This window comes from Mobula hypostoma, chromosome 4, assembly GCF_963921235.1.
Source record: "Mobula hypostoma chromosome 4, sMobHyp1.1, whole genome shotgun sequence".
In the NCBI taxonomy this organism is placed as follows: Eukaryota; Metazoa; Chordata; class Chondrichthyes; order Myliobatiformes; family Myliobatidae; genus Mobula; species Mobula hypostoma.
Genome location: NC_086100.1, coordinates 8166125 through 8180733, shown reverse-complemented (window position 1 = coordinate 8180733; position 14609 = coordinate 8166125). Strand labels below are relative to the sequence as shown.

Sequence of the window (14609 nt, the reverse complement as noted above, 5' to 3'; positions counted from 1 at the left end):
ACTATTAATTATTTCCATGACCCTTTGGCTAAATGGAGCAGTCACTTAATTGGGCCAAAATGTACTGGTCCCGGGTGTCTCAATGAACCGGAATCCAGTGTACAGTATTACTCCAACAACATTTGGAGCCTACTCATACGTACCACAGAAAGTGGAGTTCCTCCATGGCACAATGGTCACTCCTGCTCTCTGACAGGCATCTGAATAGATCTGCAGGGTCCTACACAGAGCTCCTTGGTCTCCATCCGTCAAGCACATTTCAACAACACAACTTTCAAAGAAACCATTGGTGTTGATTACCGAGTGGCAGTTTACAAATGGCCCCTGCTGGCTGCTGATCAGACCACAGAAATCATCACCTCGGTAGCGCTCCTCATCTGCGGGCAAACACACTCCTGGCTCGATGGGGTCACAACCCGGCTCGTCAGGTGGCACCTTCCAGCTGTTTCCCAGTTCGTTGACATCCTTTGCTTGCGATCCGTCAGTTTTCATGTAGTCATCCTGCCATATTCCATTGTAGTTACCGCACATACCACAAACCTGATTAAAGTACGTACTCGGCACCTTCACTTCCACTGAATGATCAGTGTCGTAAGACACGTACAGGCCAAAATCAGTTGTCAGGACCACGTATCTTCCGCTCCTGCTCACACTCAGGGCACCCTTGCCACGCTGGACAGGTAAGGTCTCCCACACGTCATCAACCTGTGCACAAGACGAAATACTGCATCATACAGACTGTATGGGACTGCAGCCCTGGAGAAACAGAACAACCATTTGCACCGTGTACCTATCAAGCCCTTCAGGCATGTCTAATGACGTTAGCCGTCACATGTGTACACACTCACAGCCGTTCAGAGCGACCCTTCAGCTGAGGATAAAAAACTCTCAATGCCAATTTACTTCGACTCACTTCCATCGCACTGCGCCTCCCTTCTCAGTTACTCGCATCTCCAGTTACAAGCAAACTGCTTTACCGATCAAATGTTTCCACCTAACATGATTTTTGGTGGAGAGCGCTGTACTTTAGAAGAATTAGACTGACAGTAAGAGACACACTTACCAACACCCGCTGAGATTCCCCCTTCACAATCCAAACGTTGTGGCCGTGAACAGTTACATGCACTTTCTGAACATAAGATACTCTTGCGTCGCCACGATTTTCATTCTTTGTTTCAATGTTGAAGTACGGAAGGGAGGAGGAATTTCCACACCACTTGGCTATTGTGTACGTACAGCTGCCCATAAAGTGCAGGGTGGCTTTGTCAAAGGTGTTGTAATGCGGATCATTATGCACTCTGCAGATACCGTACGTGTATGGGTAGCAACCGGGGACGCCGTTTACAACTCCACAGTATGAATCTTTAGAACATGTTGAATCCCAGCACACCATTTTACTGCCTGCAGAAGGACATCTACATTTTCTTGAGCAGGTATCATCTGTCCATAGTTCAGAGCCCACTGGGTAGTGCTTTCCTTCATACCAGCAACCACACTTCTCCTCTGGCACACATCGGTCATTGTAGAGAAGGTACCCACTGTCACATACACAGCCTTCCACGCAAGGTTTCAAGCAGCGCGATGGAGCACTTGGACTCACACAAGTAGCTGGGCAAGCTGAGCCACACTGCTCATAATGACTATTCGCTCCACAGTTTACAGCTGTGAACGGAATCCAGAAGGTTACATGTTACTCTCATCTGACATTCCTTCCATCAGAACTAACTGCTCAAACACTTCTCACTGCTCTCTATCTCCACTAGGTGTCATTGAAAGATCTGGCACTAGACTCTCAAGCACTTACGGCAAAAGGTCTCATTCCTCCAGGCTTCCACTCTCGCTCCCTCTGACTGGCATGCATCTCCGTACGACTCCAAACTGCTGCACAGAGCCTCCTGCTCCGTGCCTAACGCACAAAGGTCGTAGACACAGTCGGCAAAATAAGCTTCCGGGTCGACTTTCGAATGGCACCCTTTGAAAGGACCGTCTGCATCCTTGATTATCCCACAGTAATATTTACTTTCGATGATACGCTTTTCATCCTCACTGCAATCTGGTCTGATGCCAACATCAGGAGTACACCTGCAGAAACAGCAGCATCCCAAATCACAAATACTTCCAGCTAAATCAAAACTCAAAGAGCATAAAGATGGAAATCAGAAACAGGACAGTTGGTTTCCAACCCAATGGAAAGGTTGCCAGCAGCTTTCTCACACTCTACCTTGTGTCATTTCCGGACTGCCAGCTGTTGCCCAAGCTGACTGAGTCAGGTTCCATTATTCCATCTGGATTCAGAAAATCATCCCTTCTGTCTTCATTATAGTTCCCACACATTCCACACACCTTGCCTTTGAAGAGACCCGAGAGAGTCACCTCAGCTCGATGCTTGCCATTAAACTTCACTCGCAATCCAAAACTAGTGCTAATGACGACGTACTGCCCAGTCAGAGCGACAACAACTCCCGGGCTGACTGAAACTGGTAGCACTGCCTCTTCCCCATCAACCTGCAAACATCCAAATCATCCATCAATTCATTCTTCTGCAGACGTTGCAATGCAGCTGACGAAGACACTCAGCACATCCAGCCCTTACCTTTACCACACGCCCCTTTCCTAGTGTGATTCTGTGATCGGAAACCTCAACGTTGACTTGTCTCACGTAAGACACGTATGGGTTTCCGCCTCTGTGCTCATTTGCAGCTTCAACATTGAAATAGGGCAGACCGCTGCTGGTATTGCACAGTTTTGATAAGGTGTACGTGCACGTTCCCATAAAGTCGTGAGCTTGGTCATCAAAGGTCATATAGTGCGGATCTCCTTGCACTATGCAGGAAGTCTCTGAAAACAGCAAAACAATCTGAAATAGTTCTGTTATTGCTGACATTCTTCATCAAATTTGTTGTTTTCTGTGTGGAATATAGGACAACGCATTCAAAATTACTGCAAGTTAGAAGCAGAAGAGAAATAAATAAGCACAAGGGGAAAAGTGAGGTAGCATACATGGACTGTTCAGAAATATGACGGCAGAACACTGGAATCTGTTTCTCAAATCCGAGTGTGGGACTTCAATCTCCTCTATCTCTTTCCCAATGGCAGTAACTGGGAGGCATGCCCTGGATGCTTATCAATAAATGCCAACTCTTTGAGGCACAGACTTTTCAAGATATCCTTGATGATGTGGAGGCTTAGCCAGTAAGAAATGTACTGGCAATTTGTATGGATCTTCTCGGGATTAGACTGTGACAAATGATTTTGTCATGGTCCGGATCGGGGTCTCCGGAAATTTACTTACTTTATGTTACGATCCGGACCGTTGATTCCCTGTTTTCCCGTGTGCCTCAGCCTTGGTGATTGGAGGCAATTTACTCTCAGTTGAACCGGTGGCTTATAGTTTCTGGCTTTCGGCCTTTCAGGGCGAGAGCATCTGCAAAGTCACCAGAGGTACTGCGTGCTAGTGTCATCTGGCGGGTGCAAGCCCTGTCTCCGCCCAAAGCGAGTGCCGGTAATTCGTCTTTCCTCACCGGAGCAACCCTGTTAAGTTACCTTGCCAAAGTGAGCCTGCAACGTTTCCTCACCGAGGTCAGTTAACCCGCCAGAGGGAATCAAGAACCGCTGTCTATTGTTCCCGGGCCGAGTCGAGAGCTCGCCACTACCTGGCAGCATCCAATTACCAAGTCAAGTCCTGGTCCTGGTGGCATCCAAGTACCGTGTCAAATCCTGGTCCTGGCTGCATCCAAGTACTGAGTCAAATCCTTGTCCTGACTGCATCCAAGTACTAAGTCAAATTCTGGCCCTGGCGGCAGCCAACTACCGACTCGAGTCGCACTCCTGGCAGCATCCACGTACCGAGTCGAGTCCTGGGCCTGGCAGCATCCAATTACCAAGCCAAGTCCTGGTCCTGGTGGCATCCAAGTACCGAGTCAAATCCTCGCCCTGGCTACATCCAAGTACTGATTCAAATCCTGGCCCTGGCGGCAGCCAACTACCAACTCGAGTCGCACTCCTGGCAGCATCCACGTACCGAGTCGAGTCCTGGGCCTGGTGGCATCCAATTACCAAGTGAAGTCATGGCCCTGGCGGTCTGTGATTCTTGTCCTACCCCGCTCTCTGAATCCCTTCTCTGCCTCTCCCTCCTGAAGCCTTGCCTCGACTCGTCTTTAGCCCTCGCCTGCACCTCTGTCTAGTTCTATCGCCGGAGCTAGATGGGATCTGTCGGTCATTGTTTTGTACTGTCCAGTCCCATGTTAGTGTCATGTTGAATATGAGTCCCGGCCCTATGTCGTGTACCCAAGGAGGGGGACCCGGCTCCGTTCAGAGTGTGAGTCCCGGCACTATGTCCTGTACCCAAGGAGGGGTCCCGGCTTTGTGTTCTCTGTATGTGTCCATGGTTCCATGTACCTGCTCTCCTGAGACCGAGGCTCTGTGTTCCCATGTTTCTCCTCTCCCTAGCCCATGTCATCTCCTTGCCTGGTTCTGGGGTCCGAGCCCGAGGTAAGACCCAGGTACTGGGTCCTTGCCCAGTCTCTGGCTCAGAGTCCATACCCTAGCTTCTTCATGTCTCCTCTAGTTCTGGGATCCGATTCCGAGTCCAAGCCCAGACCCTTAGTCCCAGCCTAGCCGTAGTCCTGAGTCTTTGTCCGGTTCGCTATTCATGCTTCTGCTTTGCTCTCCTGGTATCAAACAATAAACTCAATTTAATTAACCTCACAAGATGAGTCTTGCATTTGGGTCCACCCTTGCTCCCAATGCCCCCACATTGCCACAGATTTGCGTTCTTCACCAAAGAGATTCAGGGACAGATAATTCAAATCCAGATGATAATATTTAGATTAACAACTCAAGGGGAGGAGAAGATGGCAGCGTGACACAGCGCGTGTGGCTGCTCCGAAATGATATCGTATTTGTATGTAGGATGCCGTGCACGATCCTGATTTGATGGAAGCATACGTCAGAAGCTCGGAGGAACATCTGGAGAAACTTCTGAAATGCCCGCTTCGCTACCGCTGCTGCTGAGCAATCGAGAATCTCCAGAGGGGAAGTCCCCAAATCCTCGGCTTTGCCTATTGCCTGTGCCCGTGGTCAAAGCGCTCGGCGGAGATGATGCTCGGTGCTCGGTATCGGAGGGCTGGTCAGAGGCTCGAAGTTTTCGGACGGACTCAAGAGTCGGCTGTGGTCAGGTGCTTCCAGGGTGCTGCATCGGCAAGTTTGTGGCACTGGAAGCTCATGGCAGGGAGAGTTTTGATTCCTTCTGTGTCTGCGTGAGATGATGGGACTTCCGAGAGACTTTGAGACTTTTTTTTACCGTGCCCATGGTCTGTTCTTATCAAATTACGATATTGCTTTGCACTGTTGTAACTATATGTTATAATTATCTGGTCTTTGTCAGTTTTTCAATCTTGTTTGTCTTGTGTTTCTGTGATATCATTCTGGAAAAACTTTGTATCGTTTCTCAATGCATGCATTACTAAATGACAATAAAAGAAGACTGATAATCTAATCTAATTAGCAGATGGCATAATCATCTCTCGAGGGACAGATTTGAAGTAATTGAGGGCAGGACGAGAGGAGACAAGGAATATTTTTCACCCATAAAGTGAACATTAGTGCTCGGAAAATGAAGACCTCAAAAAATGTGATCCATGCAGATACAATTCCCTCCAAAAGTGCAGATGAAGTTGCTTAAACAGAATGATTCAGATGGAAAACTAGAACAAGCAATAGGCTACAAAGTATACTTCAGTATGGCATACCTTAGATGGCCACAATGCCATACATGCCAATCTGCAGCTGAATTTCAAGATCGTCCATTTTATTTCTTATGCTATGTGCATTCAAATAGAACACTCTCAGCCCACATTACATACATCTTGCATTCCTTTACCTGTATTGTCAGGCATCATGGTACTGGCTGTAGTTGGAGATGTCGTTGGCCCACAATCATCTGCTGGAATGAGAGGTACCGTCTTAGAACATAAAAACTTTGATAACAGAATCACATCATCTCACATTTCTAGCTGACCGAGGCATGGAAAATCAAAAGAGAATCAGAGTGTGACAGGAGTAATACCAATCGGATTAACTCACATGACGATGCCATAATTATTTTCAACATTTGAGAAATTCATCCAAAGGAAGCACCGAGCACATCAGACCAACCTTCACAACATCCTACGTGAAAGGAAATGTCATCCACAGCAACATCACTCCGGTAGTCACTGCCACGGACCGCTTCAAGGAGGATCTGTCAGAGAAAGCAGCAAAACTTCAGCAGGCAACAACCAGTCAAGCAGCACAACTGAAGCATCTCCCTTTCATTTCATTCCATTCTAGGGAAACACAGGTGCATAGCGCTTTCTAGATCATGACAAAACAAACCAAGAGTTAATCAATCCTAAAGGGAACTGCGATGCAACAGTGGCTTCAACGGCAAAGAAAAGCCCATTGCCAGGTGCTGGCAGAAGAAGGATCAATCATTTGGCCAACAGGAGATCCCCAATTTCAGTGTGAAAAATTCAGGGAGTGTTCTGAGTGAGTATTGTTACAGAGGGAACAACAGAATTCATGATCTACGTCTTTGGGTTGGGGTATACAGTTGCGTTGATACTTGTGTATGGACAATGAAGTGCAAGGTAGGAATTAATAAAGAGCTGTGTCGAGAAATACCTAAACTGGATCACATGATGATAAGTCTACAAAGTAGCTACACATTTTGACGGACCAAAACTCGTAGATTGCAAGGGGAGAGGAAAGAGAAATGTGCAATGCAGTGTAAGACTATTCGCGTTCTCATCAACCTTGGACACAGTGCTGGGAAATGCACTAAAATTTACAAGTCCCTTTACAACCAACACAAACACCATAGGTCACACGGTGTCTCCATCATTATTTATTTTCCCGGACTTGTATGAATTAAAAAATTATTTCAGTGACTTCTTAAATATTATCCATGCAGCTTACCTGAGAATCTCCAGACAGGTGAAGGCTAACCTGTCCTTCAATCCATCGGTTTCCCTTATTTCCTGAATCAGACCACTTCAGCACTGCTGTTCCGCTTTCAACCTGGTAAACGTTCAAAGCCATATGCCGAGCTACTCCATACATGTGGTACCAGAATCGGATGCATCGAGCTCCTCTCTCCGCACATGGAGCACTGACCAATTGGGCTCGGTCTCCTGCTTGCCCATCGTTGCCTTCAATGTAGATGTAGTAACCACCTGCACACACAAGAAGGTTTATTGTTCCGACAGAAATCAGATGCACAGTGGCTAAACAGCTATCTCACTTCACCTACCTGCAGTGGTGTGGTCAAAACTCGGTCCTGTGTAAGATGACGGTGTCGACCCTCTGATGCGTTTCCAGTCCAACGTATCGTTCTTGGATTGCGTCCAATGGCACAAGTCTTTGTCAAAGTTACAATCCAATGAACAACCTGCCGATTTCAGAAAGACAGACCATTTATCTCAATACTCTCAACAGCAGATAACAACCTTCAACACCATACTATTCAATCAAAACACTGTAGAGTCCCTCGGCACTGCACTTTATGGGAGGCACGATAATTTTCCACACCTACCCATCAGAGAATTGAGACAATGAATGAGGACAGGCTATTACTCAACATCTACAGGGAAAGGAAGAAAAAATTAGGTTCCCTGTTGTGTGAAGGCTAGATGCAGATACTATGTAATCAGACTTCAGTGCCAGTCAGCAGAGATGTTCACTCAGATACCATTGTCAGCTTGAAGGACTTCCTACTTGCTGTAAAGTACTCGGATTTGCGTACGCTGAGCCGGAAGGCTCCTTCATGAGAGCCTTTCTTTATTAACTGGGTTTCTCGATTCACCACATGCAGAAGTAAGACAGAGGAAAAGATTAAGAGTTTGGACTTACTTTTCTCAGTACAGCCACTCTGCTGCCTCCAATCTCCCAGCACAACACCAGCTGCTTCACAAGCTGAAGCATAAGACTCCAGCGTGTTGCACATCTGAACAGAATCTCCGCCAGTCACACAGTGGTCATAGATGCAGCTCTCAAAGTAGAGTTGGGGTGGGATATGCCAGTGACACTCTTTAAATGGACCAGGGTTAGCCAAGACTATTTTACAGTATCTCTCTGCCTCTTCGCTTGCTGCTGGCTCGCATGGTGGCGGAAGAGGAGCTGTTGGGTTACACCTGTGCAACAGAAACAATCTCTCACTCTTCTCAAATTTAATTTATCCCATTTCATCCTCTCCAAAACAGAAAGAAGGCTGGAAGGGTACAGGGAGGGCTTGCCAGAAAAATTGCATAATACAATCAGAATATACAAGAAAGAACATGACTCCATGACACAACCGAAAAGACTGAAAGACATCCTGAAATCAACACTGGAAATATCTTTACATTTCTCCCCTGTGTGCCCTTGTCATGCAAGAGAACAATACACTCGCGTTGATTTGAATTATCTCCATGATATCGCGTCCTTGCCCCAACATTCCTTAACTTCAAGCAACATCGCCACTGGCTGTAACACTTTTCAGGACTTGTGGAGAAATCTTAGTAGTTGCCTTCACATAAATCACAGATGACAATACTCACGGCCAGTCATTGTCAGTAACTATCCAACTGTTCCCAAACTGATTTGAATCCGAAGCTAGTATTCCATCGGGTTTCAAGAAGTCATCCAGTTGGTCATTGGTGTAGGTTCCGCACAAGCCACACAGCTGTCCTTTGTATCTCTCGTCCACAACTACGACCAGTTGATGATCTCCGTCAAACTTCACCTGAAGACCAAAGTTGGTCTGGAGCACAACATACCATCCTACCAGCGACAGTCTTACCGAAGCAGTGGGTTCCACAGGAAGCTCCACCCTCACTCCATCCACCTAAACAAAGCGTGACAGAGTTAGCTTCCAGAAAATCACAAACAACCCAACTATTGCTTGACAACATCATGTCAATGCTGAAAATTATACTCTTTCAAATATATAATACTCACATAAACGTCCCTATTTTTCCGCAATGCAATGTGGATGTTCTCCAGGCGCACGCTCACCGAGTTAACGACAGTCCAGCTCGGACTACCACGGTGCTCATTCCTGCTCGTCACAGAAAATTGGACAGATGTATTTCCACAAGTCTCGGTCACCGTGTAATTACAGGCACCCTGGAAATGGTACAGCTTCCCATCAAATGTTGTGTAGTGCGGGTCACCATAGATATGGCAAATCGCAGTGTCAGCGCGGTAACATCCCAAATTGCCACCCTGCACTTTGCAAATTTCTCCCGCTCCACAATTTGCTGGTTCGCACACGATTCGGTCATTTCCAGTGCAGCGGCACTTTCCTCGACATCCGTCTTCCCAGAACATTGCACCTTTCTGACACACAAACGGCAAGGTTTATTTTCAAAAGTGCTGTCTGCTCTGATGGGAAACAGAACCTTCTTTCCATAGAAACCAAAGAGCACCACAAACACCTCCAACTTACCTCGTAGTATTTGTTCTTGTGCGTGCAACCACAGTTCTCGACAGACACGCACAAGCTTCCACTCAGGACAAAGCCATGGTTACACTCACAGTCCTCCACACAAGGCTTACTACAGTTCTCCGAAGCAAAGCGGTCAGTGCAAATAGCTGGACAAGCGCTGGCACATACATTGTAATGGCTGTTGGCTGCACACACGATACCTGAAAGCAGAGAAGCAACAAATCGTGTTACACTTCAATTCAAGGAACTTCACAAATGGCCATTCTCTGACACAATGTGCACAGCTCCGAAAATTGGTAAGTCCACTGGATTCCGGTTAATTCGACCATCAGTTAATCAGGGCAGCTGCTTATTTGGGACAACTCTTGAGGAACTAAATCTGATCCAGCAAATAACCGTGATTCCCTTTATTTGTTTGGGACACTGTGTCGCTTCATTGGGCCAGTAGACTGCTGCCAGATAATTTCTGACTTGCGCAGGGGTGTGGTACATGGTCCGCTCGGAACATGGTGAGGGACCATGACGTGAAAAAGGTTGGGAACAGATGAACTGGTGTCAGTCGCGTAGACATGTGTGGCCGTTGGACACTACACTCTGCTTAGAGCGAGTAGTTTTCAAGTAGTGTCAGTTGAATGTGTTTGTGATATTTGTCACTGACACTTGGTAAGAAATAAGCAGAAGACAATTCAGAACTCTTTTGCTCACTGTGGTTTCAGGCAGTCTGGCTTGTAGATGCCAGAAAAGGTTGGGATGGAAAAGGGAATGATCTCACTACTTCCACAAATTAAGAACTACATACAATCTATCAGAAATCGTGATAATAATAATGAAGTTTTGCAGGATGCAATCGTCGAAAGCATTGCATGAGCAGAACAATCTACACCAGTTGTCCGCACCGATCTCCTTCATTAACAATCAACAGTAAATGGCAGCTTCTACTGAACGATTCCTCCAGCGATAACTATTGGGAACTAATAGATTGATTTAGAGTACCGTAGTAGTATGGGTAGGATTATAATTTGCTCTGTATTTCATTTATATGCATAATTTGCTGAATAAACTCTCCTCGGACTTCCGGTCGGTAACGAATATCGATTTTAATCGATGTTTTGATGACAAACTCTGTCATCTTCGTCACAGATGTAGAGAATTTGTTGATCGGTTAAACAGCAGTTTGTCTTTTTTTTATAACTATTAATTATTTCCATGACCCTTTGGCTAAATGGAGCAGTCACTTAATTGGGCCAAAATGTACTGGTCCCGGGTGTCTCAATGAACCGGAATCCAGTGTACAGTATTACTCCAACAACATTTGGAGCCTACTCATACGTACCACAGAAAGTGGAGTTCCTCCATGGCACAATGGTCACTCCTGCTCTCTGACAGGCATCTGAATAGATCTGCAGGGTCCTACACAGAGCTCCTTGGTCTCCATCCGTCAAGCACATTTCAACAACACAACTTTCAAAGAAACCATTGGTGTTGATTACCGAGTGGCAGTTTACAAATGGCCCCTGCTGGCTGCTGATCAGACCACAGAAATCATCACCTCGGTAGCGCTCCTCATCTGCGGGCAAACACACTCCTGGCTCGATGGGGTCACAACCCGGCTCGTCAGGTGGCACCTTCCAGCTGTTTCCCAGTTCATTGACATCCTTTGCTTGCGATCCGTCAGGTTTCATGTAGTCATCCTGCCATATTCCATTGTAGTTACCGCACATACCACAAACCTGATTAAAGTACGTACTCGGCACCTTCACTTCCACTGAATGATCAGTGTCGTAAGACACGTACAGGCCAAAATCAGTTGTCAGGACCACATATCTTCCGCTCCTGCTCACACTCAGGGCACCCTTGCCACGCTGGACAGGTAAGGTCTCCCACACGTCATCAACCTGTGCACAAGACGAAATACCGCATCATACAGACTGTATGGGACTGCAGCCCTGGAGAAACAGAACAACCATTTGCACCGTGTACCTATCAAGCCCTTCAGGCATGTCTAATGACGTTAGCCGTCACATGTGTACACACTCACAGCCGTTCAGAGCGACCCTTCAGCTGAGGATAAAAAACTCTCAATGCCAATTTACTTCGACTCACTTCCATCGCACTGCGCGTCCCTTCTCAGTTACTTGCATCTCCAGTTACAAGCAAACTGCTTTACCGATCAAATGTTTCCACCTAACATGAATTTTGGTGGAGAGCGCTGTACTTTAGAAGAATTAGACTGACAGTAAGAGACACACTTACCAACACCCGCTGAGATTCCCCCTTCACAATCCAAACGTTGTGGCCGTGAACAGTTACATGCACTTTCTGAACATAAGATACTCTTGCATCGCCACGATTTTCATTCTTTGTTTCAATGTTGAAGTACGGAAGGGAGGAGGAATTTCCACACCACTTGGCTATTGTGTACGTACAGCTGCCCATAAAGTGCAGGGTGGCTTTGTCAAAGGTGTTGTAATGCGGATCATTATGCACTCTGCAGATACCGTACGTGTATGGGTAGCAACCGGGGACGCCGTTTACAACTCCACAGTATGAATCTTTAGAACATGTTGAATCCCAGCACACCATTTTACTGCCTGCAGAAGGACATCTACATTTTCTTGAGCAGGTATCATCTGTCCATAGTTCAGAGCCCACTGGGTAGTGCTTTCCTTCATACCAGCAACCACACTTCTCCTCTGGCACACATCGGTCATTGTAGAGAAGGTACCCACTGTCACATACACAGCCTTCCACGCAAGGTTTCAAGCAGCGCGATGGAGCACTTGGACTCACACAAGTAGCTGGGCAAGCTGAGCCACACTGCTCATAATGACTATTCGCTCCACAGTTTACAGCTGTGAACGGAATCCAGAAGGTTACATGTTACTCTCATCTGACATTCCTTCCATCAGAACTAACTGCTCAAACACTTCTCACTGCTCTCTATCTCCACTAGGTGTCATTGAAAGATCTGGCACTAGACTCTCAAGCACTTACGGCAAAAGGTCTCATTCCTCCAGGCTTCCACTCTCGCTCCCTCTGACTGGCATGCATCTCCGTACGACTCCAAACTGCTGCACAGAGCCTCCTGCTCCGTGCCTAACGCACAAAGGTCGTAGACACAGTCGGCAAAATAAGCTTCCGGGTCGACTTTCGAATGGCACCCTTTGAAAGGACCGTCTGCATCCTTGATTATCCCACAGTAATATTTACTTTCGATGATACGCTTTTCATCCTCACTGCAATCTGGTCTGATGCCAACATCAGGAGTACACCTGCAGAAACAGCAGCATCCCAAATCACAAATACTTCCAGCTAAATCAAAACTCAAAGAGCATAAAGATGGAAATCAGAAACAGGACAGTTGGTTTCCAACCCAATGGAAAGGTTGCCAGCAGCTTTCTCACACTCTACCTTGTGTCATTTCCGGACTGCCAGCTGTTGCCCAAGCTGACTGAGTCAGGTTCCATTATTCCATCTGGATTCAGAAAATCATCCCTTCTGTCTTCATTATAGTTCCCACACATTCCACACACCTTGCCTTTGAAGAGACCCGAGAGAGTCACCTCAGCTCGATGCTTGCCATTAAACTTCACTCGCAATCCAAAACTAGTGCTAATGACGACGTACTGCCCAGTCAGAGCGACAACAACTCCCGGGCTGACTGAAACTGGTAGCACTGCCTCTTCCCCATCAACCTGCAAACATCCAAATCATCCATCAATTCATTCTTCTGCAGACGTTGCAATGCAGCTGACGAAGACACTCAGCACATCCAGCCCTTACCTTTACCACACGCCCCTTTCCTAGTGTGATTCTGTGATCGGAAACCTCAACGTTGACTTGTCTCACGTAAGACACGTATGGGTTTCCGCCTCTGTGCTCATTTGCAGCTTCAACATTGAAATAGGGCAGACCGCTGCTGGTATTGCACAGTTTTGATAAGGTGTACGTGCACGTTCCCATAAAGTCGTGAGCTTGGTCATCAAAGGTCATATAGTGCGGATCTCCTTGCACTATGCAGGAAGTCTCTGAAAACAGCAAAACAATCTGAAATAGTTCTGTTATTGCTGACATTCTTCATCAAATTTGTTGTTTTCTGTGTGGAATATAGGACAACGCATTCAAAATTACTGCAAGTTAGAAGCAGAAGAGAAATAAATAAGCACAAGGGGAAAAGTGAGGTAGCATACATGGACTGTTCAGAAATATGACGGCAGAACACTGGAATCTGTTTCTCAAATCCGAGTGTGGGACTTCAATCTCCTCTATCTCTTTCCCAATGGCAGTAACTGGGAGGCATGCCCTGGATGCTTATCAATAAATGCCAACTCTTTGAGGCACAGACTTTTCAAGATATCCTTGATGATGTGGAGGCTTAGCCAGTAAGAAATGTACTGGCAATTTGTATGGATCTTCTCGGGATTAGACTGTGACAAATGATTTTGTCATGGTCCGGATCGGGGTCTCCGGAAATTTACTTACTTTATGTTACGATCCGGACCGTTGATTCCCTGTTTTCCCGTGTGCCTCAGCCTTGGTGATTGGAGGCAATTTACTCTCAGTTGAACCGGTGGCTTATAGTTTCTGGCTTTCGGCCTTTCAGGGCGAGAGCATCTGCAAAGTCACCAGAGGTACTGCGTGCTAGTGTCATCTGGCGGGTGCAAGCCCTGTCTCCGCCCAAAGCGAGTGCCGGTAATTCGTCTTTCCTCACCGGAGCAACCCTGTTAAGTTACCTTGCCAAAGTGAGCCTGCAACGTTTCCTCACCGAGGTCAGTTAACCCGCCAGAGGGAATCAAGAACCGCTGTCTATTGTTCCCGGGCCGAGTCGAGAGCTCGCCACTACCTGGCAGCATCCAATTACCAAGTCAAGTCCTGGTCCTGGTGGCATCCAAGTACCGTGTCAAATCCTGGTCCTGGCTGCATCCAAGTACTGAGTCAAATCCTTGTCCTGACTGCATCCAAGTACTAAGTCAAATTCTGGCCCTGGCGGCAGCCAACTACCGACTCGAGTCGCACTCCTGGCAGCATCCACGTACCGAGTCGAGTCCTGGGCCTGGCAGCATCCAATTACCAAGCCAAGTCCTGGTCCTGGTGGCATCCAAGTACCGAGTCAAATCCTCGCCCTGGCTACATCCAAGTACTG

The 14609-nt window shown here is 46.9% G+C and overlaps 1 protein-coding gene across 1 annotated transcript in view; it reads right to left on the bottom strand.

The window, feature by feature from the left end:
- Positions 1–14609, bottom strand: part of LOC134345114 (uncharacterized) — a 154722-nt gene that overhangs the window by 60835 nt on the left and 79278 nt on the right. The window contains exons 62-79 of the mRNA XM_063045289.1: positions 13250–13494; positions 12878–13161; positions 12461–12738; positions 11720–12318; positions 10800–11361; positions 9467–9666; positions 8977–9357; positions 8577–8863; positions 7891–8171; positions 7292–7429; positions 6958–7214; positions 6157–6241; positions 5882–5944; positions 2594–2838; positions 2222–2505; positions 1805–2082; positions 1064–1662; positions 144–705 (exon numbers count right to left, since the gene is read on the bottom strand). Coding sequence (XP_062901359.1) covers positions 144–705; positions 1064–1662; positions 1805–2082; positions 2222–2505; positions 2594–2838; positions 5882–5944; positions 6157–6241; positions 6958–7214; positions 7292–7429; positions 7891–8171; positions 8577–8863; positions 8977–9357; positions 9467–9666; positions 10800–11361; positions 11720–12318; positions 12461–12738; positions 12878–13161; positions 13250–13494 — 5628 coding nt within the window. The remainder of the gene's footprint in view (positions 1–143; positions 706–1063; positions 1663–1804; positions 2083–2221; positions 2506–2593; positions 2839–5881; positions 5945–6156; positions 6242–6957; positions 7215–7291; positions 7430–7890; positions 8172–8576; positions 8864–8976; positions 9358–9466; positions 9667–10799; positions 11362–11719; positions 12319–12460; positions 12739–12877; positions 13162–13249; positions 13495–14609) is intronic.